Source organism: Delphinapterus leucas, chromosome 8 (genome assembly GCF_059928025.1).
Source record: "Delphinapterus leucas isolate spDelLeu-1000000601 "Yukka" chromosome 8, BTC_Dleu_Yukka2, whole genome shotgun sequence".
NCBI lineage: Eukaryota > Metazoa > Chordata > Mammalia > Artiodactyla > Monodontidae > Delphinapterus > Delphinapterus leucas.
This window is the reverse complement of record NC_143136.1, coordinates 26,447,423-26,467,871: the sequence shown is the minus strand read 5'-3', so window position 1 is coordinate 26,467,871 and position 20,449 is coordinate 26,447,423. Positions and strand designations below refer to the sequence as shown.

The window sequence follows — 20,449 nt, the reverse complement described above, 5'->3', positions numbered from 1 at the left end:
TTTACTTGATGACATTTCTCTTTATTAGGAGCTGTTATTAGACCAAATCGTATTGTTAGTTGCCTTCAGTGGGTTTGTAATCTATTTTTGAAGATTTGTATATGCTTAGGTATACATAAGACAGGATGCTTTTAATGGACCAAGAAGCTCTAAGATCTTTGTGTACTAAGTTATCTCATATAAATCACAGTTTAAGAGTTCTTAGAAGGTAGGCAACCCTACCCCATATTTTATAAACAAGACAGTGACTCAGAACATTTAAATAAATTTTTCAAGATTTCAGGGGAAGTGCACACGGAAGCCACGATCTGAGTTCAGGACTTTTGGAATCCAAGGATAGCATCTTTCCTTCAATATATCTCTATGCCATGGGAACCAAGGGAAGAGAGAATTATAAATAAATAAATAGGAAGACACTGTCAGCAATATGTCGTGGTTTAGGGAGAGCAGAGAGGGAGAGAATTGAGCAAGTCCACCAAATTTGTTGATGGGGAGGAAAGAGTAGGAGCTAGACTAAAAGGAAAATGTGCAATGAGAAAGAAGTAGATAAATGGATGAATTGTACTCAGGAAGTGACAAATCGTGTTTGCTATTATTTTGTTATATTTATGCTGTATTTCATAAAAATGAGAATCTTCCTATAAGGAAATAAAGGTTGTGAACAGAAATTAAAGTGAATACTCTCTACCTATTTGCTCAATGTACGTCATAGTTGGAGCCACACAATTTCGCTCATTGTTCTGTAATTACTACATACTAGGAGGATGCTCCAATTAATCTGTAAATTCCATTAGGGCAAATTTCAAATACCATGTCTTAATATACTTTTATTATAAGATTTTCTTAAAAGCTTCTGCTGATTTGTGTGAATGAAGAATGGACTTCACCATTCTAAAAAGTAGTGTCAGTTCTGAAACAGATAAGAATGATTTTCAGTTCTTTATCTACTATATATTTTCTTGGAAATTGACCTTGCATAGAGTAAAATCTCAATAATATTTGTATGATAATATTCCCATTAAATTAATAAAAAATATTTTTGGTAGAGAGTAAAAATCAGAATTTTTCAGTCATGCCAAAGAAGGGAGATTGGAGTGGAGGAAAATATATTACAATTCCTGGTTGCTCAAGGGACCCGCAAAATTATTAATTGGAAAATCTGTAGTCCAAAATATAAACTCTGGGGACTTTCTAGTTGTTAAGACTCTGTGTTTCCAATGCAGGGGGCATGGGTTCGATCCCTAGTTGGGGAAATAAGGTCTCACATGCTGCACAGTGTGGCCAAAAAATAAAATAAAATAAACAGAATATAAACTCTGTGTTGGAAGACACTGGAAATCAGCATGTCTAGGTTTTCATTATTTAAGTGACTATATATTTACTAATTAGCTAGGAAGTCTCTGAATGACTATTTTCTAATAAAAGGGGATATATCTAATTGTTTTTTACAGTCAAATAGAAATTATATATACTGGGAGCACTATAATACTTACATGGACATTGTAAACTCTATTGGCTGTTGAGAACAAGCCAAAATTTACACAGTTTGTTTGTTTTTTGTCTGTGCCATGGTTCCCCGACCAGGGATCAAACCCATGCCCCCTGCAGTGGAAGTTCAGTCTTAACCGCTGGACCACCAGGGAAGTCCCTACCTAGTTTTGATTTTAAAAGTTATCTAAGTTTTCAAAATTGCAAATTTCTAGAAAACTTTTTATGAGAAATATTCATAAATATGTACAATGGTAGTGCAGGCTCTGATTTAATTAACCAGCAAAGAAGATTAAGGTGAAAAATATATAATCATAACACTTATGATACAGAGATTTGTATTTCTCTGGTGACCTTAAGGTGAATTTCTGTTATAATACAAGTGGAAAATAATCACTATTCTATCTTTGTAGGTGGTGAAACTGAGTCACACAGAGGTGTGTGTCATATTTTATGTCACACCAGTCAGAGGAAAGCAAGAAATCTAGCCCAGGGCTTCTGCCTTCAGTTCTAGTCGCTAACCCTTTTCAAAAGCTTCTTTGTAGAGATATGACTTTTAAATCAGACAGCTGGAGATCAGCTCCTCCTTAGCTGTCAAGTTGTGAGCTGCGTGTTTCCCTGCCTGAATTGTTGACCCCACTTAGAGCAGAAGCCTTGTAAGAGATGTGCCCTTCTCTAAACCCTTGTGAGGAAAACGCGGGGGCCTGGAAAGCAGAAAGCCTTGGTGAGTCACCTTTAAGAGATGTAAACAGAATTTTCAAGAGAATGGAGAGCTAGCGTAAGAATTTTCTTTTTAAATTTTTCTGTATTTATGAGACAGTATATATACGTGTGTGTATATATGCACACATACATACATGTACATATTTTTTTTCTTTAAATAAAATGTAAATGCCTTACTTCCATGTTAATGCGGGTGTGAGTTAAAAGCTCCTGAAGTGTACAATGGAAATTAAATGTAGACAAAATAGTCTGCCTGAGCTATAATTACAGATGCTAGATAACCACTCACTGGCCCTCAGGATTTTTCACCTTCTCATTCATACCTGAGATGCCTTTATGGGCGCATAACCTCCGCTAGTGCCCTGGGAGCTAAAGTGGGTGATGCGTATCTCGAGGAGTGAGGCAGTGGCCTTGCCTCCCTGACTTTAGATTCAGTCAGTGATATTGGCCTACCTAAGGTTGAAGTAGGCAGTTAGGCACTATTTGCCTATGTAAATATAGTAATGATAACATAATGGCCATCACATGGTTATGTTGATATTGCCCATACTGCCTCATACCCTACCTACCACCTATCTTTAGCAGATGGTCTGGTTTAATTGACCATACTTAGCTCTAGGTAACTTGAAGAGGGATCTACTCACTCGGTTCTTGAGTATATAGTTTTTAGTATGAAACAGATGAGAATTTTTGCTATCTGGGTATTATATGTCTTCTTCTGAAAAACCCTCAGTGATAAAGATTTTTGACTTCCATGTACATAGTAATCCTCAAATTATCATAGATCTAGTGTGACATGTCACCAGGAATTTAATTCTAGAATTCTTCTACATCTACATTTTTCTACATTTAATTCTACAATTTTTCTAGAAATGGCTTCTTATTTTTCCCCTTTCTAGAAAAGGCTTACATTTTCTCATTTAAGAACTAGAAAAATTTGGTGAAAAATTATTTCTACACAAGTTACATTTAGCAAGAAAAAAAAATCTATGCAGTAGTTATCAGTAGATAGGCTTCACTTAAGTAAATAATTTTAATAAGATTCTAAGTAATAGTTTCTAAAAGTCAAAGAAAGTTACACATTTGTTATATATTTGTTGCTTGGACAACATATGTGTTATTTGGAAAACTACTCTGTGGAAACATGACTTGCTTTAAACAAAGATGATGGAGAAGTTTTAAAATATAGGACTTCCAAATAAACTTATTGTGACATCAAAGAATGCTCATTCAATGTCAGTTTTCTACTGGGGCCTTATACAATATTTCTTTTTATCCACTGGATTTAAATTCTGGATGTATAACAAACCTATATTCATGGAAAAATCCAGGATTTTGCTTACTGAATACATCCTCTTAATTTTTGAAAAAGAATACACTGAGTGTATTTTAAATTATAAATACATTTTCTAAGCAGAAATAACAGAAGCAATATTCCATAGTATAGACTTTGCCTTTTAGCTCAATCTGATCAGGTGAAAGCTATTTTCTTAGTAGAAGCCTGCTCTTTTGAATGTAGCAGAACACTTTTTTATATACTAATGGACAAGTCTTATTACTGTGATTAGGTGGTTTCCATTTGTTTTTCATTGTTAGCAATCAAGGGCAGAGAAAGAGAGTCACAGCATTCTCAACTAGAGATCACTGAGATACAAAATGTGTTTTATTAAGGATCAAAAATTATGATTAACCTAACCTATATTAGGTTGTTTTCCCCATTTTCATTACTTGGTATTCATAGAATATAATTATGATGTTATAATCATCATATATTAATGATGTATATAAATGAGCTTACCAGATTAAAAGTTATATAACAATATTTCTGGATTATTGGGATCACTAAAGATTGGTTAAAAATGAACATAGGATTCAGGAATTTAAAAATTGCCTACTTAAAAATATCTACTCTATCAATTTCTCATAAGGTTTTCTTCTAGTTTTGATTTTGTTGTTTGTAATAGCCTTTAAGGTGAAGTATAATTTTAAGTGTGTCATCCCTTGAAAATCAGCGCTTGCAATTTTATAGCATTATTGTGATAGTGCTAAGTGGACCCAGATCCTAATAAATACTTCTCATACTGTCATGGTTTCACATGAACATCGGATCACTGTTTGTCCCAGACATGAGAGATAAAGATCAAGGTTTTCTTTAACTCTTCCAAAGACCTCATTGCTGTACAGAAATAAGGCATGGTGCTCTCAAAAATTAAGAGAAAATAGCAGTACTTACCCAATTTCCTGGGTTTTATCCTTTGCTTTTCTAAATGCTGCTTCTGCTTTTGAAAAATGTCTTTTTCATTTCTCTCAAGGAAAGAGGTAACAACCCGTCTCCTTGACAGAAAAAAATGAGAAGACAACTTCTCCACTTGATTGCATTATTGTGATTGTGGCATGGTCCTGAACCCGTGAAATGCCAAAAATAATCAGTGAAGCCCTGTAAAACTCAGGGGAGAGGCTGGTGAGGGGTCTTGGAACAGAGCACATACATCTTTCTCAGTTCTCTTTCCTTATTAAAACTGGTGTCATTACTGAACATCAGGCCTAGTGTTTTTCTTAGCTTCTGCCTTTTGGGGGATGTTTTAAAAGAAAATAATAATAAAATTGTAAGCCCATCCCATAATTGTAGGCCAAGTGGAGTGCTCATTTTCACATTAGAGTTTGTGCAATCTGGAGGGAAATTTGTTTAGTATTACTTGTGAGTTGGTGGATCAGATAAAAGCCAGTCAAGTGGAAGAGAGGACCGAGTGAAGTACGCGGGCTCCCCTGGTAATTGCGAAGCTGCAGGCGTTCCTCCAGTCAGTTAAGAGATTTCCCCAGCTCCTGTGTGCCAGGTGAAAATTTCCTCATTAAGGGGAATTTATTCCATTTCCTTTTATCATTTATTATTGAAGACTAAGTGTGAGTGGCGGAATCTTCAGAGATGACAGGGTAGGGTAGAATTTTAAACAATAACAAAATCTACATCGGAAGTCGAGGAGAAAGAGAGAGGCTTGTATTGTTTATAAAACGGGGAGAACACATGAGAGACTTCTCGCTGTAGAAGCTGAGCCATCCTGTCTAACCGTTAAAAGGTGACGTCAGAGCATGTAAAAGTCTGATCTTCTATTTTTAAGACGTTTTTCCCCCTCTAAAATTTCAGACTGTCATTTGGTGCTGCTAAGTAGAGAGAAACTGAAGATTATGAAAAGGCCAGGCTCACAGCTATTTGGGTTTCTTTGTTTAATTGTTTAGAATCTGTTATGCAGTGATGAACGTGTAACCTTTGAAGAGTTTGCCCTTGAACTCTGAAAGCAAGGAAAGCTGGTAGGGGAAGGAAAATTTGTATACGTAGTATATTTTAGAGGACACGGTTCTGAAATATGGATTTAATGTGTTCATGTTCAAAGGAGTAAAGATAAACATACTAGTGTACTCAAATACATATCGAATAACAGAAGGGTAATTTATTTATTATACGTATTTTAACACTGTGTTCTTTAGTGCAATATGTTCCATTCAGCTGAGCACATTTCTCTCTTGGTATAATGCTTCCTCGATTTACAATATAATATAAATGGAGCATTTCCTATTGAGGATTCTAAAACAGTTTTGAATTACAAATTCAGTGTTTATCTTTCTTTTAGTAATTATTCTGTTTTGAGTTTGTTCCAAATTAAGGTTTTCATTTTCCCTTGAAAAAAATAGAAATATTATAGCCCTGTCCCTAAAACAAGCTTTTACCTAGCTTGATATAAAAAAAAAACCTCACTCTGGTGGGAATTCCTTTTAGCAGACAAAATGGGCGCACCTCAATATGGGCAGATAAAGATGAGAAGCATATATCTAAATCACATTGTTAAATGAGCTTTATGTTCATTTAAGATGATTCATCTTGTATTTGACTCTGAAGAGGTTTAACCTTATCTAAATCACTGGCGCAAAGCTAATGAATCATGTCTTCAAACTGTCTCTTCCCTTATTTTATTATAATGGAACTCAGAATAAAATTTTGTATCAGAACAAGTAGGGAATGAAGTGAATTTTCTTCTGTGTGTAATGACATGCCAGCCAACCTTGTGTTACGCAGAAACAGTGGAGAGAGTGAATGAGGGAAATAATGGAGAGCGGCCACCTACGTCCTGTCTTGGAGTTAGGGGTAACACGCAGAATTAGGACTATGATCAACGTGGAAAGGAATCTAACTTGTCTGTGTCTTTGTAACTGCCATGGTGGGTCAGAATCAACATCTCTTTTCTCAGGGAGGAGGATTGCAAAGTGCTTTGCACTATTTCATAAACATGTCTAAAGAGTAGAAATTAATAACCAGAGAAGCCATGAATGAAGTACTGTAGAAGATATATTACTTGGAACTTCATAGGAACATATCTACCCAATATTTGCATACAAGTTGAAATAGATGAACATGAATATATTCATATGCCATTCCAATTTAATACACCCTAATTTTAAGATGTTTAAATATCATATCATGCTATTGATCTAGTTATTTGAATATTGAGTGAAAGTTAAATCAGTTTTTGGCTCACCAAGAAAATATTCTGAGAATCAGCTTGTGAGCTTAAAACATGCACTTTGTAGGTCTAGCTTGAAGCATCTGTTTTATAACTCTCACCTGAGCGGGTGCCTATGGAGAAGTAGTTTTCACCCCCATTCTGGAACTCTGTCATTCATTATTTTGTGTTACTGTTGCTTTTCTCAGCATCCCCTTTAAATAATGAAAACTCTCTGAGGTGGGGATGCTATGGGGAGCAATAATGATTGAGTTAGTGTTAGCTATTTCTTTGCTGTAGAGCTGAGCACAAAATTAATTCACTTTACTTTTGTATGCACAAGGCCAATTCTATCAATCAGCCTTCCTTTTTCTATTTTTTTTTGTTTGTTGGTAAGAGTCCAATTTTATTTGGTGGGTGGAGGAGGAAGACTGTGTATATTTGCTGGAGATGTCTTTATATGCTCTCCTGGACTCTTTTGGTGGAAAAGAATAAGAGGAATTATGCATATTTCAGCAATAGAAAAGACTGCATTGCTGAATGTGGACAAAACAAATGCAAATTTACTGCATCCCTAACAGAAATTTGAGGAATCTAAATGGTTTCTTTTTTTGTTTGTTTAATACCATTATTTATAATTTTTATTTAAAGCAATATAGCAGCCTTTGAAGAATTGACTGATCCTCCATATAATAAGAAATAAAAAATAAATCATTCAAAGCAAAAAAATAAAATCTCACCAGAAGAGTTAAAGATAAATACGTTACTTCTGGTTTTCTTTGGACTTGAAGAACTTGCATTTGTGCTAGTCCATAGTCATAATTAAAGGTGTGATTGTTCTTTTCAAGGCATGCTTCTTATGTGTGTCCAGACCATTGCTGTTCAGCATTAGCATTTAGTCATTTTAGTTAGTGTGGTTGTTGATGTAGAAACATAATATAGGTTTTGCCTCAGATAGTTTTTTGCAAGAATAAAGAAATGTCTTATTGAAAACCTATTTATTTTTGCTTGTTTTTCCTTTTACTGCCATCCCACAATGGTGGGAAAATGCTCCGGCAGGTAGCTAAAAAAATCTACAGGTAAGAATTGGCTCAATGTTGTATGCACAGTGTTTCTCCACCTAACTCAAGCCTCATACCTGTGTTTGTAATAAGATTGCAGATCACAGAGAAAATGTGTAGCCTTTCCTCATACAGGTAAACATGATTTGAAACCATCCAGGAAACTCATGATTAAAAAAATACATCATCCAAAGTTTTAATTTAGGAAAATTGTTTACTTGTCAAACACTTCCACTTTGAGGCTGAATGCACACTTGCACATAAGCAAATGAGCAATTGGTTTAGGAATATAGTGTTGGCAAGGAGAATAGAAATATGCCTTTATAAAACAAATAGCAACAACAACAACAAATCCTTCCTCTGCTTTTGTCCCAAACATTTTTTTTTTTTTGCTAAACTAAAGGCAAACACCATAAATTTGGGTGTTTCAAGAAGCTTAGAAGCTCAGCAGTCACCTGCTGGGTAAAGCCTTTCCAGACTTCCCCAGTAGAAGCTGGGAGCACTTCCTCACAGCACCTCTCACTGTGCTATCAGAGAAATGGCTATTTGTTTGCCTTCTTATATACTCTGATCTCCTTAAATGTAGAGATTTGATATTTTATCTCTCCATCAAAATATGTAGGGCAGTGCTCTGATACATAGAGCACTTGTTCACTAAATATTAAAGCACTAATGAAGGAAATGACAGTGAGTGTTGCCCCACCTTCACCATCCACAATGTCCTGCTAACTCTTTCCAACTACAAACCCTCAGTATGTTCCTATGCCTGCCATGCCTGTTGCTTCCTCACATTACTGTGAATGCAGTTGCCCTTGCCTTGTCAACTCCTTTCATCTGTATAAACCTGATCTTATTTGATGGTTCTGTTCTCATCCCTCTACTGCCATAGTATTTCGCAAGTGCAACCACTCATACTGTTGTCTCCTTTCTCTGACCTCACATTGCACTACACAGCTTATCTCTTCACAAAATGTTTGGATCACTCTCTATCACTGCATTGCCTCAAATACTGTTTTGTATCGTCTTGAGCAGCACTGTCTAGTAGAAATTTCTGTGATGATAAAATATTCTATAATCTGCACTGTCCAATATAGTAGCCACTAGTCTGTATGGCTGTTGAGCACTTGAAATGTGACAAGTGAAGGTGTGGCTCTGAATAATCTAAAAACTTTTAAACTAATTAGCATCTAAATTTAAATAGTCATGTTTGGTTAGTGGCTACCATATTTGATAGGTAGCACAGTGCTTGGCACATAGTAAGTGACCAATAATACTTAATAGACTGTGTTCAGGAATCTGACAGGAAAATGTATCGTTCTGAGAGAATGCTTATCAAATACTTGAGAAGACTGAGAAATCAAAATGGGAATAGGAAAAAAGAAATTAAATTCACTAGGAGAAATAATGGATTTGAGAGACAAGACAAAGTAGGTACCGTAGAGAAAGTGAATTGATTAGGAAGACCTGTAGCTTCAGAAATCCAAACTAACACTGATATAAAAAAGCCAGAGAAGTAGCTATTAAATGTACCATCTTGCTTCTTCTGTAAACTCAGAATATGAGTTAATTAAATTAAGAAGATTGAAGGATAGAATGAACAAAATGCAGTAGGTTTAATTCAACTGCATTCTATTAGCAGAATTTCAATGAAAATGTTTTATTTATTATTAGATATCTGGCAACACACTGTTATATTTTAATTTCATTGTATTGACTATCAAACTGTTATAACTGAATTTTATCATATTGACTATTGCTTGAAACAGGTTGGCCACAGCTATTTGGTTAGAGATGCTTTTATAGTAGTATTTAATTCTTCTGTAACTTGACCCTTTGCAAATTATTTTGTGTACATTTTGAATTCTAGTTATAAACTGATTTCAATAACTTCTTTGTCTTTTCTATAAAGTAAAAAAACTCTAGGGTTACAGTTTCCTTCATTCATGTAATAAATATTTATTGAATGCTGTCTGTGAGCCAGACAGTGAGCTAAGCTTTGGGAAAAATCTAGTAAATGAGCCAAACGTATTCTTTGCCCTCATGGAACTTGAATCTAGCAGGAAAAATGTCTGGCTGCTGAATAAAAGCTAACAAACATTAAAAATATCAGGAAATGATACATGCTAAACAGTATGATTCCAACTATGCCCCTAGCTCCTGTAAAAGAGTCAGTTAAGAACCCAGGAAGATGTGTGTGGGTTAGGGCAGACTAAGAAGGCTTTGAGGATGAGCCCTGGCTTTAGCTGACCTATGAAGCTGGGAGCTGGAGAGAAGATGGGTGGGTGACAGGAATGTCAAAGGCATTACAGGTGAGAGAAATAACGTGAGTGGTGTCTACACTGTGGAAATGAGCATGGGGAAAGTGAGGAGACAAATCTGGCTTCAGTGGAAAATAATCATAAAATCACAGAACTATCTTCTCAACACAGACAGATATGTAACATTAGTAAATAGAGACAGTTTATGGAGAGGATACCCAGTCTGATGCCATGTTGGGATGTGCAGATGAAGAAATTCTCAAAGCCCATAAAGACCTGGAACACAGGTCAGACACTGGAGAAGGGGCTACGGATTTGGGAATCATCAACTAGTTATGTAGGATAACTAGTCATTATGAGCCAATGACAGTGACTAAATTTAGGAAGGGAGAGAAAGTAGCCAGATGTAAGCAGGAAACAGAGGATAGAGTCTTGGAGAAAAAAAACAGTAAATTATTGTTGTAATAAAGTAGGGTGAGAAGCACCTTATTGCCAGAGAAAAATATCTTTTTAAAGAATGGAACATCAAAAGGGACATATGCTGAAAAACTGAGAAAATGAAAATTAAGAAAGACTCCTGGATTTAAGAGGTTCTGATTATTTTTGAAAGAGCAAATTCATTAGGACACTTGGTGCAGAAGTCACTTTTCAGGAATTAAGAAGAGAAGAGGGTGCATAGGGTGTGAAAGTGGGAAACCACATGTTTGAGAAAGTCGGTATTGCAAATAGCAGACTTCCTAGAGGCTAGACCATTTAGTTGGTTATTCGTGTATTTTTAAAAGGCAGGAGACCTAAGTATATTGAAGTTGGAAAATAAGGAGCCTTTGGTGATTTTGAAAGTGAATAGTTCACTTCTTCTTATTGTGTTTGGTCTAAACTTGAATCCTCTTTTTCATTAAATTCTAGTGAGTCCATTACAGAAGAAACCCTGAAAAAGGCAAAGGAGATTGGGTTCTCAGACAAGCAGATTTCAAAATGCCTCGGGCTGACTGAGGCGCAGACAAGGGAGCTGAGGTTAAAGAAAAACATTCATCCTTGGGTTAAACAGGTAAAGGAGAAAAGGAGTTTTTCTTTCTTCCCAGGATTTCTTGGGTGAAATGTAGGCACCAATTCATAGAGCCATTTTCAATAAAAAGGGGCGGAATTCGAAAGTGATTTTACTTTTTCAATTGATGCCCATGACGTCACTTATTTTATTCAGCACAGGATTGATTTATGCTTTAAAGGGGAAAGGATGAAGGGACACTGGGATATAAAGGGAAGAGTGAGTACATGATTTTCTTGGCCTAAATGAAAAAAAAAATCAAAATGACCTCTCCTCTACTTTTTGACCCACGTGCAAATATATCTGTAGTAAGAGAAATCCTTAGCATGATAGAAGGACTTGAAATGCCCTAGTGTAGTGACTGACCCTCTTGAAAAGAACAGTCATCTCTTTTGGCACTGACTTTTCACAGGGTAATACTTTATTTTAAGTGCCCCATCATTATGGTTCATTTAGTATTCATTGTGTTAGGGTTGGGCATAATGAGGTCACCTAGTATTCATGACAATCACACAAGAATTTTCATAGGTGTACTGTTGTGGTTTTTTTTGGGTCTTTAGTAGAAGAGATGCTCTGGCTTAAAGTACCACCAGCAGGTTTTTGTCCTTTAAAATCATTGGCTTTTCCCCATGTGCTCAGGGGGCACACACATAACCTTAGGTCTCAGGCTTGATGCCGAATATTTTCTACTCAGCAATTATTATCTTTCTTCCTTCTCACTTGCCTTACATTAGTTTGCCCTGTCGGCCCCAAATTCTTGCTCACTAAGCTGAGCTCCTGGCCCTTGAGAGCTGAATTGATTTACTCTTTCCAAATATGTTCAATGAGATCTTGTCCCCTTCCCTTCTTCCTCATGCTTTGTGGTATTTATGTCATCCCATTGCTCAGTGCCATAGGTAACTTAAATCCTATGCATTAATTTGCAAACCAAAGACATCCTTATATATAGGTCATTTTGCTTTGATTTTAGGTTTTATTTGCAGTTGCTTTAGACAGCTGGTTGGGTAAGTTTTCCTGATAACCAGTTGACTACATGACCACCTTGTTGTGTTCCTGAGAGGTACTATGTAATGATCTGTTGCTCTGGAATGCGTATTGTCTGTCATTCATTGCCCAAGTGATAGCTAAATTGTGTCATTATTTTTTTCTCCCCTCTCACTTTTAGCATTAGAAAGCAATTGGATTGTACATACCTTTTTCTTGTCTTTATATTTGATAGTAATGGACGTTAAAGGAATATGAATGCAGAACAAAAAAAAAAGTCCACAGCATCCTTGAAAAATAATTATAATAAGGGGAGTAAAAATCCCTATGTAAGTATTTATTTATTTATTTAATCTTGCAGATTGATACACTGGCTGCAGAATACCCATCAGTAACAAACTACCTCTATGTTACCTACAATGGTCAGGTAGGAACTGCCAAACTTCTATAATGCAGAAAGCTCTAGATTTAGTAAATGGTCCACGTGGGGGAATATACGTTTTGTGTGTCTTTGGTTATCTAGTAATAAACAGTGACATCATGTGAGTTGAATGTGATGATATGTTTCTGTACCCAATCTTTTAAGAACTGCCCTAAGATGATGAAATCAAACAAGTGAAGAGATAAAGACAGTGGTTACATGATCATACAATTATGCTGTTTTCTCATGACTATCTAATTAAAAATATTGAATAATTTTTAATGAATAAGTAGGGCTTGTATAACATTTTATACTTATGGGTTCCCAAAGACTAATAGAGGATGCTTATCAGCAAGGGGAAGAACGGGAAAGACACACTCAAAGACAGGACACAGTTTAAATAGAGGGAAGAATAATGTAATAATTTCCACATCTTAACTTTTTTTTCCCCTCAGGAGCATGATATCAATTTTGATGAACATGGAATGATGGTACTGGGCTGTGGTCCATATCACATTGGTAAAGTGATAACATATTTACAAAGGCCTTTTCAGTTTCATCCATGTTAATTCCATTCTAAGAACTATGTAAACCAAATGCTGTCATAATAAAAATTTTACAAATTAGGAAACAGAGGTTCAGAGACATGTAGCCCAACTTATACATCTATTAAGTGGTAGAAGTAGGACTCAAATGTGGGTCTCAACCACAGATGCCATCTTCTTTCATTTTATCATGTCATCCCTTTATCATTTTCATCCTCATGAACTAAATTGAGCCTCTTACTGGGGTTGGGGAATGAATTACACTTTGACTTTTTCTCTTCCCGCATAGTTTTTCACAAAGATCTATATTTGCTCAAGAACTTTATACATCAGCCAGTAATTATATTTGTAGACCCTTTGTCTGACCTAACATATGACTTGTGTTGACATTAGATGCAAAGAGCTCTTCTCTTTGGGGCACAGGAAGAGTATTACATAATTTAATTAAAACATTCTCACGAGAAATTGTTATATTTCTCCTAGTCATTTAAAACTGAATATTTAATAATGAATCAAGATCTATTACAGTTACAAAGTATATATTTAAATAGACAATGATGTTTCTTAATAAGTATATCTAACATTTTGTCTCTGCAAGGTCTTCTAATATGGAAATGATGAAATATATGATTTAAGTGTATGTGGTCTTGTTTTGTTACTTTAAGCGTAGTTTATTATAGTTTTTACAATTAACTAAGTGCTTTAGGATATGGTAGTTTGCCAATTTTTGGCCAGATCTTAAAGTAGGTCAAAAGTATTTATACCTTTGCCACTTCAGTTATCTTATGGCTAAATGGTCTGGACGCCTTCACCAGGATCTACCCTTCTCTTCTCGAAACCTTTATGCAACAATTCTACATTACTTTAGGGCCTAGGAAAGATTAGCTGAGCTGATAATCAAGTGCATACTTAATTGATAGTGAGATTTAACATGCTACTATATTTGGACAACTTATTATTCCGTTAAGAATTTTTAGGAGACAAAGTCCTAATGCAAAGGATTAGTACAAATCCCAGAACTTTCAGTTCTATGGCATCCCAGTAGAGGTGATATTTTGAGGCATTTAGGCCATTATTATACTTCAGATTACTTCCTAGAAGGTCGCTCACTCTGCATGGGGTGGCCTTGCCAAGCTTAAAATGATATGCTTGGAAAGGCCAGGGCTTTCCAATCAATCAAGATATGTCAGAGCTGCAAGTCACCTCAGGGATCATTGGGTTTGGCCCTCAGACAACAGGGTAAGTGGAAGGACTGAAATAAGAACTCAAGTATTTTGATCTCTAACTTAACTACTTTTGTGTACTGAGGTCAATATGTTCACTTTGAGTTTCTTTTCAGTAAATGAGGTTTTTAAAATTATTATTACAGTTATCTCCCATTAACTTTCAGATTCTGAATGCTTTGAATATGGAGATTACCTCTTGCAGAATTTAGCATACAAAACAAGCCAACGTGTCGTAGTTTAATTAGTCCCTGTTTTTACTACTAATAATATAGTGTGCATAATAGATCTCACCTTTATATTTTGGAGTTTTAAAAATTGAATTGAAAGGGCATTAGCTCCCTTAGCCTGGACTGATTGGCAATATTTTTCTGCTTCTCTTTGTGCGGTAACTTCAGGCTTCTCTTCCCCGCTTTCCCTAATCTCATGGTCTCTGCAGGCAGCAGCGTGGAATTTGATTGGTGCGCTGTCTCCAGTATCCGCACTCTGCGTCAGCTTGGCAAGAAGACAGTGGTGGTGAACTGTAACCCGGAGACCGTGAGCACAGACTTTGATGAGTGTGACAAACTGTACTTTGAAGAGTTGTCTTTGGAGAGAATCCTAGACATCTACCATCAGGAGGTAAAAAAAAAAAAAGAGAGAGAAAAATATATGCAGTGCATACTTTATATATGTGTATTCATGTATGTAGACTTACATTGTCATTCCCCTTAGGAGAAAGAGCTGCCGGTGTCTTCCATTGTCTAATTTCGTAGTGAAACTCTAAAAAGAATCACTAGCCTTAGATTCTGGAGGCCCTGGCACAGAGTAATTATTTTTCATATAAAATTCACTTTTTCTTTCTAAGCATTCTAGCTCTACTGAAAATTCTTCTTGGTAACATGTGCCCGATACATATTAATTAGCACAAGACAGCCCCAATAAATATTCTGCAAAATGATTTAATTGGTCATGTAGACATATGATAAGCAGCCGAGTCTCTCTAGTTCACGTGCTGTTGCAGTTTAATGATGACCAGTTCTCAGAGGAGACAGTCATTCGTTCACAGAGGACTGGTTAATTCTTTATGCTATCAGATGAAGCCAGTAGTCTTCAATTTAAAATCAGTGAGTTCATTCTGAATGATTTTGGTGCCTTTATAGCTTGCTCTTAAGTAGCTCTTCCATCTCCACTCCAATATTATTGAGTGTATCTTCACTATGGATTTATATGATCCCAGGTTACTGTAAGTCTGTAGAACAAGTTAGCTTACAATTAAAAAAATACCTATTTGGGGCTTCCCTGGTGGCGCAGTGGTTGAGAGTCCGCCTGCTGATGCAGGGGATGCGGGTTCGTGCCCCGGTCCGGGAAGATCCCACATGCCACGGAGCGGCTGGGCCCGTGAGCCGTGGCCGCTGAGCCTGCGCGTCCGGAGCCTGTGCTCCACAATGGGAGAGGCCACAACAGTGAGAGGCCTGCGTACCGCAAAAAAAAAAAACCTACTTGAAAATTTTAGAGTGATGTCCAATAGTTGTGCCTTTTGATGTTATTGTAATTCATTTCCTACTACAGAGAATCATCCCTATGTACAAAATATGGTCACTTAAGGAAAAAAATATTCTAACTTGGAGCTGCAAGACTTAAATTGTTGACTTGAAAATTCATTTTTTTTGGCCAGTTATATAAATTCTCTGGGCTTCATCTTTTTTTTGTTTATGAATCATATGAGTGTTTAAATGTTCTACATGCAGGTATTGTGAAGGCAACATGAGATTTGTAGTTGAGATCACATTGTCAAGTATAAAGTATTGTGCTAGAACAATGTAATGATTTTATTATTATGAAGAAAAATGTAGACAAATTTAAGATTGATGTATCATCATGTTTTTCTATCAATATTTAGGCCTGGCCTACTAATATTGTAATATAATGAAACTGAACCATTAGGTAGAATATACACAATTTTTAGTTCTCTCTCTGACCTGATTTTTCTAATGATTTTTTAATTCATTTTAGACACATAAGTGGGGATCAAAACAAGTACATTCTGCAAATATTTCTTGAATACCTTTTAAAAATCAGGTTCAGCAGGATAGAGACCTATAAAACCAGGTCCCTACCTTTAAGACATTAAAATAAAGCTGGAATCCATGACGTAATATGTGAAAAGTTACATAATTGTTTTAAAAATGTTAACAAGCATTACAAGCAATAGCAGCAGGCATTTTACACATAATTAATTATTTCCCCATGAAATGGTTTAAGGAAAGATGAAAAACTTCTACAACTGCCTTTGGATGCAGTTACATATGGATGATAATGAGGTCCTTTTACTATAACTGAATTCAGTATGATAGAAATAAATAAATTGGCCCTATTTGAAGCTAATTGGTTTTTATAGTGCTACTAGATATAATAAGGTAATTGTAAATGTCATGTTGAAGAACATAAGAACAATATGCCATTGATGTATCCTTTAAACTACCCCACAAGAAATGTTATATATCATATGCACATATCATACACATATGTACATATATTTGTGTATGTGTTCCCTTGTATAAGGTTGTTGTGTGTCTCCTCACAGCAGGCTTTACAAGCATTGTCTCTCATACTGGCTGTGCCTCAACCTTCGGAAGGCTGCCCTTATTTGACCTCGGATGCCCCTAGAGATTCTGAAGGCACTGAGGCATTCAGCTGTAAATTTGCGGAAAATTGGAAGCACGTCTAAACTTATTTAAAAGCACACATTTGAGTCACTTAGAAGGGCAATAGGCTTTCCCAAGGATACATAGCTACATGGGATGATAGAAAGTATGATAGGTCCCTTGGTCCAGGTCTCTTGGTCTAGTTCAGGAGCAAACCTGTTTCCATGGAATCAAAGAAGCACCTCTAAAGAAACCATTAAGGGGAAGTCAGAAAAGTGACATGGCCTGTGAGTAAAGCAGGCTGCTTTGGAGGGAGGTCTTGATCAGAAGTTGAGTGAGAGGAGATACTAGAAATGCCAAAATCTCCTTCCCACTTGTTCTTTTTTTTTTTTTTTTTTTTTTAAGAGAAAATGTTATAGCGATATATCCCTTTGGCTGCAGACATTTTTTTTTTAACTTTATAAAGAGCAACCCTTTAAACTGAAGTCATTAATTCCTTATGACTGTGCTCATGAGTTCTGTTCCCTGAGAAGAGATTTGCATTTTTATCTTTTATGTTTTGGTGTGTGAGTGTGGTACATATACACAATGGAATATTACTCAGCCATAAAAAGGAATGAAATTAGGTCATTTGTAGAGACGTGGATGGATCTAGAGACTGTCATACAGAGTGAAGTAAGTCAGAAAGAGAAAAACAAATATCATATATTAACGCATATATGTGAAACCTAGAAAAATGGTACAGATGAACCAGTTTGCAGGGCAGAAGTTGAGACACAGATGTAGAGAACAAACGTGTGGACACCAAGGGGGGAAAGCTGCGGGGGTTGGGGGTGGGGGTGTGATGAATTGGGCGATTGGGATTGACTTGTATACACTGATGCGTATAAAATGGATGACTAATAAGAACCTGCTGTATAAAAAAATAAATTAAATACAATTCAAGTATTCAAAACAAACAAACAAAAATACCAGGCAACATATTTGACACCTTATGATGTCCCTGTCTGATTTGAGTCCTGATTATACAATTTTTCTTGCTTTTATGATGTATAATTTACTGGATCATACCCCATAGATATGTACTCTACTTAATGATATAATTCTCCTATTTTTAACACCTAATACCATATGTATATGTAGACAATCGTACCTCTACTACAACTTGAGTTAAGTGAATGAAAGAGTGACAGACATTAATTAGTGACAGGCAAAACCCATCAGGTAATGCATCACTCTAAACCAGGATTGCAGTTCATTCCTAGCATTTGGTTTAATTGTAATTAAGTATAAGCTTAAGATTCTGTCTGAAATGTTAAAAATGTTTTACTAAAATGCAAATTACTAAAAAATAGTGCATGATCAACCTCACTGACAGAATATAAATAGTGGAGGCTTGTAAATTAGAGATAATGCATGAAATTACAAAAATCAAGGCTATTTTTTGATGGAGTAAATGCCATTTCTGTTAGTAAGACAAGTTTTCTTACATTGTATTCTGTCAATAATACAGCATTTAATTTGTTTATAAAAATAAGGACTGACCAAAGAGATTAGTGGCTAAGGGAAATTGAGATGTTCTCAAATAAATTTGAAGAATTTTCTTTTCATTCCTCACTGCTAAAAATAAATTTCAGGTTAAAGATTATTTCAGAAATGTTTTTGTGCAGTGATACCTTAGCTTTGTGATATCAGGTTTAAAACACTAAGAAACTAAGCTGGGTAAAAATACTACAAACAAATCTAGGTAACATCGGTAGAACTTTGGGACACTAATGGAATTACTTTAGGCCTAAAGTATTTGGAAATCTGGGAAACAAATCTGAATTTTAGAATATTTTATTTCAGAAAGTTACTTGAAACTATTTGTGTGATTGTATCAATATGTATGATAATAATTTATCTGTGTGGGATACCAGATCCTCTTCCCTAAGTCCCTACAAGTTCTGTGCTTGGAGTTGGGGCCAATTTAAGATAAAATTCTTCCACAAAACTCTCATCTATTAACTTCATCCCATAAATGTTCTCTTCTACTGAATTCTCTTTGCTGTACAGGCAAAACCTGCACAAACCATCACACCATTACTCTAAAACATTCCTATGGATGTGATTTGTCTTTCAAATGATGGTCTTTATTTCTGGAGGTCAATGACGAGAATAGGGTTTTGCAGTGAATGTTTTTCTATCTACCACTTTCCAAAAAGAGTGTTTTAGAAATTGCTCTTCTACTAACTTCTAACATTCACTACCTTTGAAACCAGCCAGAAAAAACAGGGTTAGCTTCAGATTCAAAGATTTGGTATATTAAGTAAGCATAACTGCTTTACAATACGTAGAATTGAGTTCAAGTAAGTCTGTATTTGCTAGATGAGAAAAATGCGCAAGTCATTTCACCTTCACCAAGCCTCAGTTTATTTAACTGCAAAATGGGGATAGTAATAACTGCCTCAAAGTGATACTTTGACCATGAAAGTCAAAACATCGTCTAGGGTATACAGTAATCTGTATGTACAGTACTAAGTAATGTACTTAGTAAATAGTAGCAGTGCATATTATTATTGTTTTTAAATGTGTTGATTTATTGAAAAATAAAAATCAATTCCATAGAGTTATTTTTGAAAATATTGATATATTTATTACTTAGAGCCTTTTTATTCAACTGTAAGTACCTATTTAGTCTAATTGACTCTGATATTTGCTAACTGGCTACTTCTCCCTTAATTTTAGAATTTATTTTGAAGTCTTTCACATAAGAGAGTTTTCTATATATTTAATTGAGGAATTCATTTCTAGGCTTCTAAAATATTAATGCTGCTAATAAACTAAAAATAATAAGCAAATAAAAATACTATAGTTAAGAGAATAATATTTATTAAAGGTTTTGCAAAAAGTGGTTATTGAACATAAAAAATGACGATAAAAGCAGTTTAAGTGTACTTATAAATATGCAGAAATGTGGACTGTTATTTTCCATAATGTTTACAATGAATTTAAGCACTCAATTGCAGGGTGTTTGCTTAAGCAGTACGTAATTTCTCTTATCAGAGAGAAATGAGCTTCATCCCTTTAAAAAATACTTCAGAATAACTTCAAATAATGACAAAATACATTTGGCACATATGTATTACTTCAGCAACATTCATTAGTAGGTCATTAAAGCAAACACAAATTACGCCCAGATCAATGGCCTATCAGATATTGTAATATTTTCTAATATAAATAATAGTGTCTTATTTATAACTTATAATGTAGTAACACCTTTAATGTTTATTATCTTATTTGAACTACATACATAGGAACCTTATGAAGTAGGCAGGTATTATCCTAATTTTACAGACAAGAAGATTGAACCTCAGGGAGAGTTTCACGGAGGGAACCAAGAAGAGGAGGGACTTAAGTCCAAACCCAATTCCCCACCATCCCTCTTTGGCTCACCCTCACCTCTATACCACTAGTCTCAAGAACATTTGAGATTTGGTGGGCTTTTAAGAAAAAAATCTTGGAGTTTTGACTGCTCATAGGAGATTAAGTTTAACGATTCAGGGACTGCTTGTAAGGCAAATAGTAAGGAAATAGGAATT

General features: G+C 35.4%; 1 protein-coding gene across 1 annotated transcript in view; it reads left to right on the top strand.

Moving 5' to 3' along the window:
• Positions 1-20,449, top strand: part of CPS1 (carbamoyl-phosphate synthase 1) — a 222,533-nt gene that overhangs the window by 157,736 nt on the left and 44,348 nt on the right. The window contains exons 23-26 of the mRNA XM_022567590.2: positions 10,930-11,071; positions 12,414-12,479; positions 12,929-12,992; positions 14,681-14,862. Of these exons, the coding sequence (XP_022423298.2) occupies positions 10,930-11,071; positions 12,414-12,479; positions 12,929-12,992; positions 14,681-14,862 (454 nt within the window). The remainder of the gene's footprint in view (positions 1-10,929; positions 11,072-12,413; positions 12,480-12,928; positions 12,993-14,680; positions 14,863-20,449) is intronic.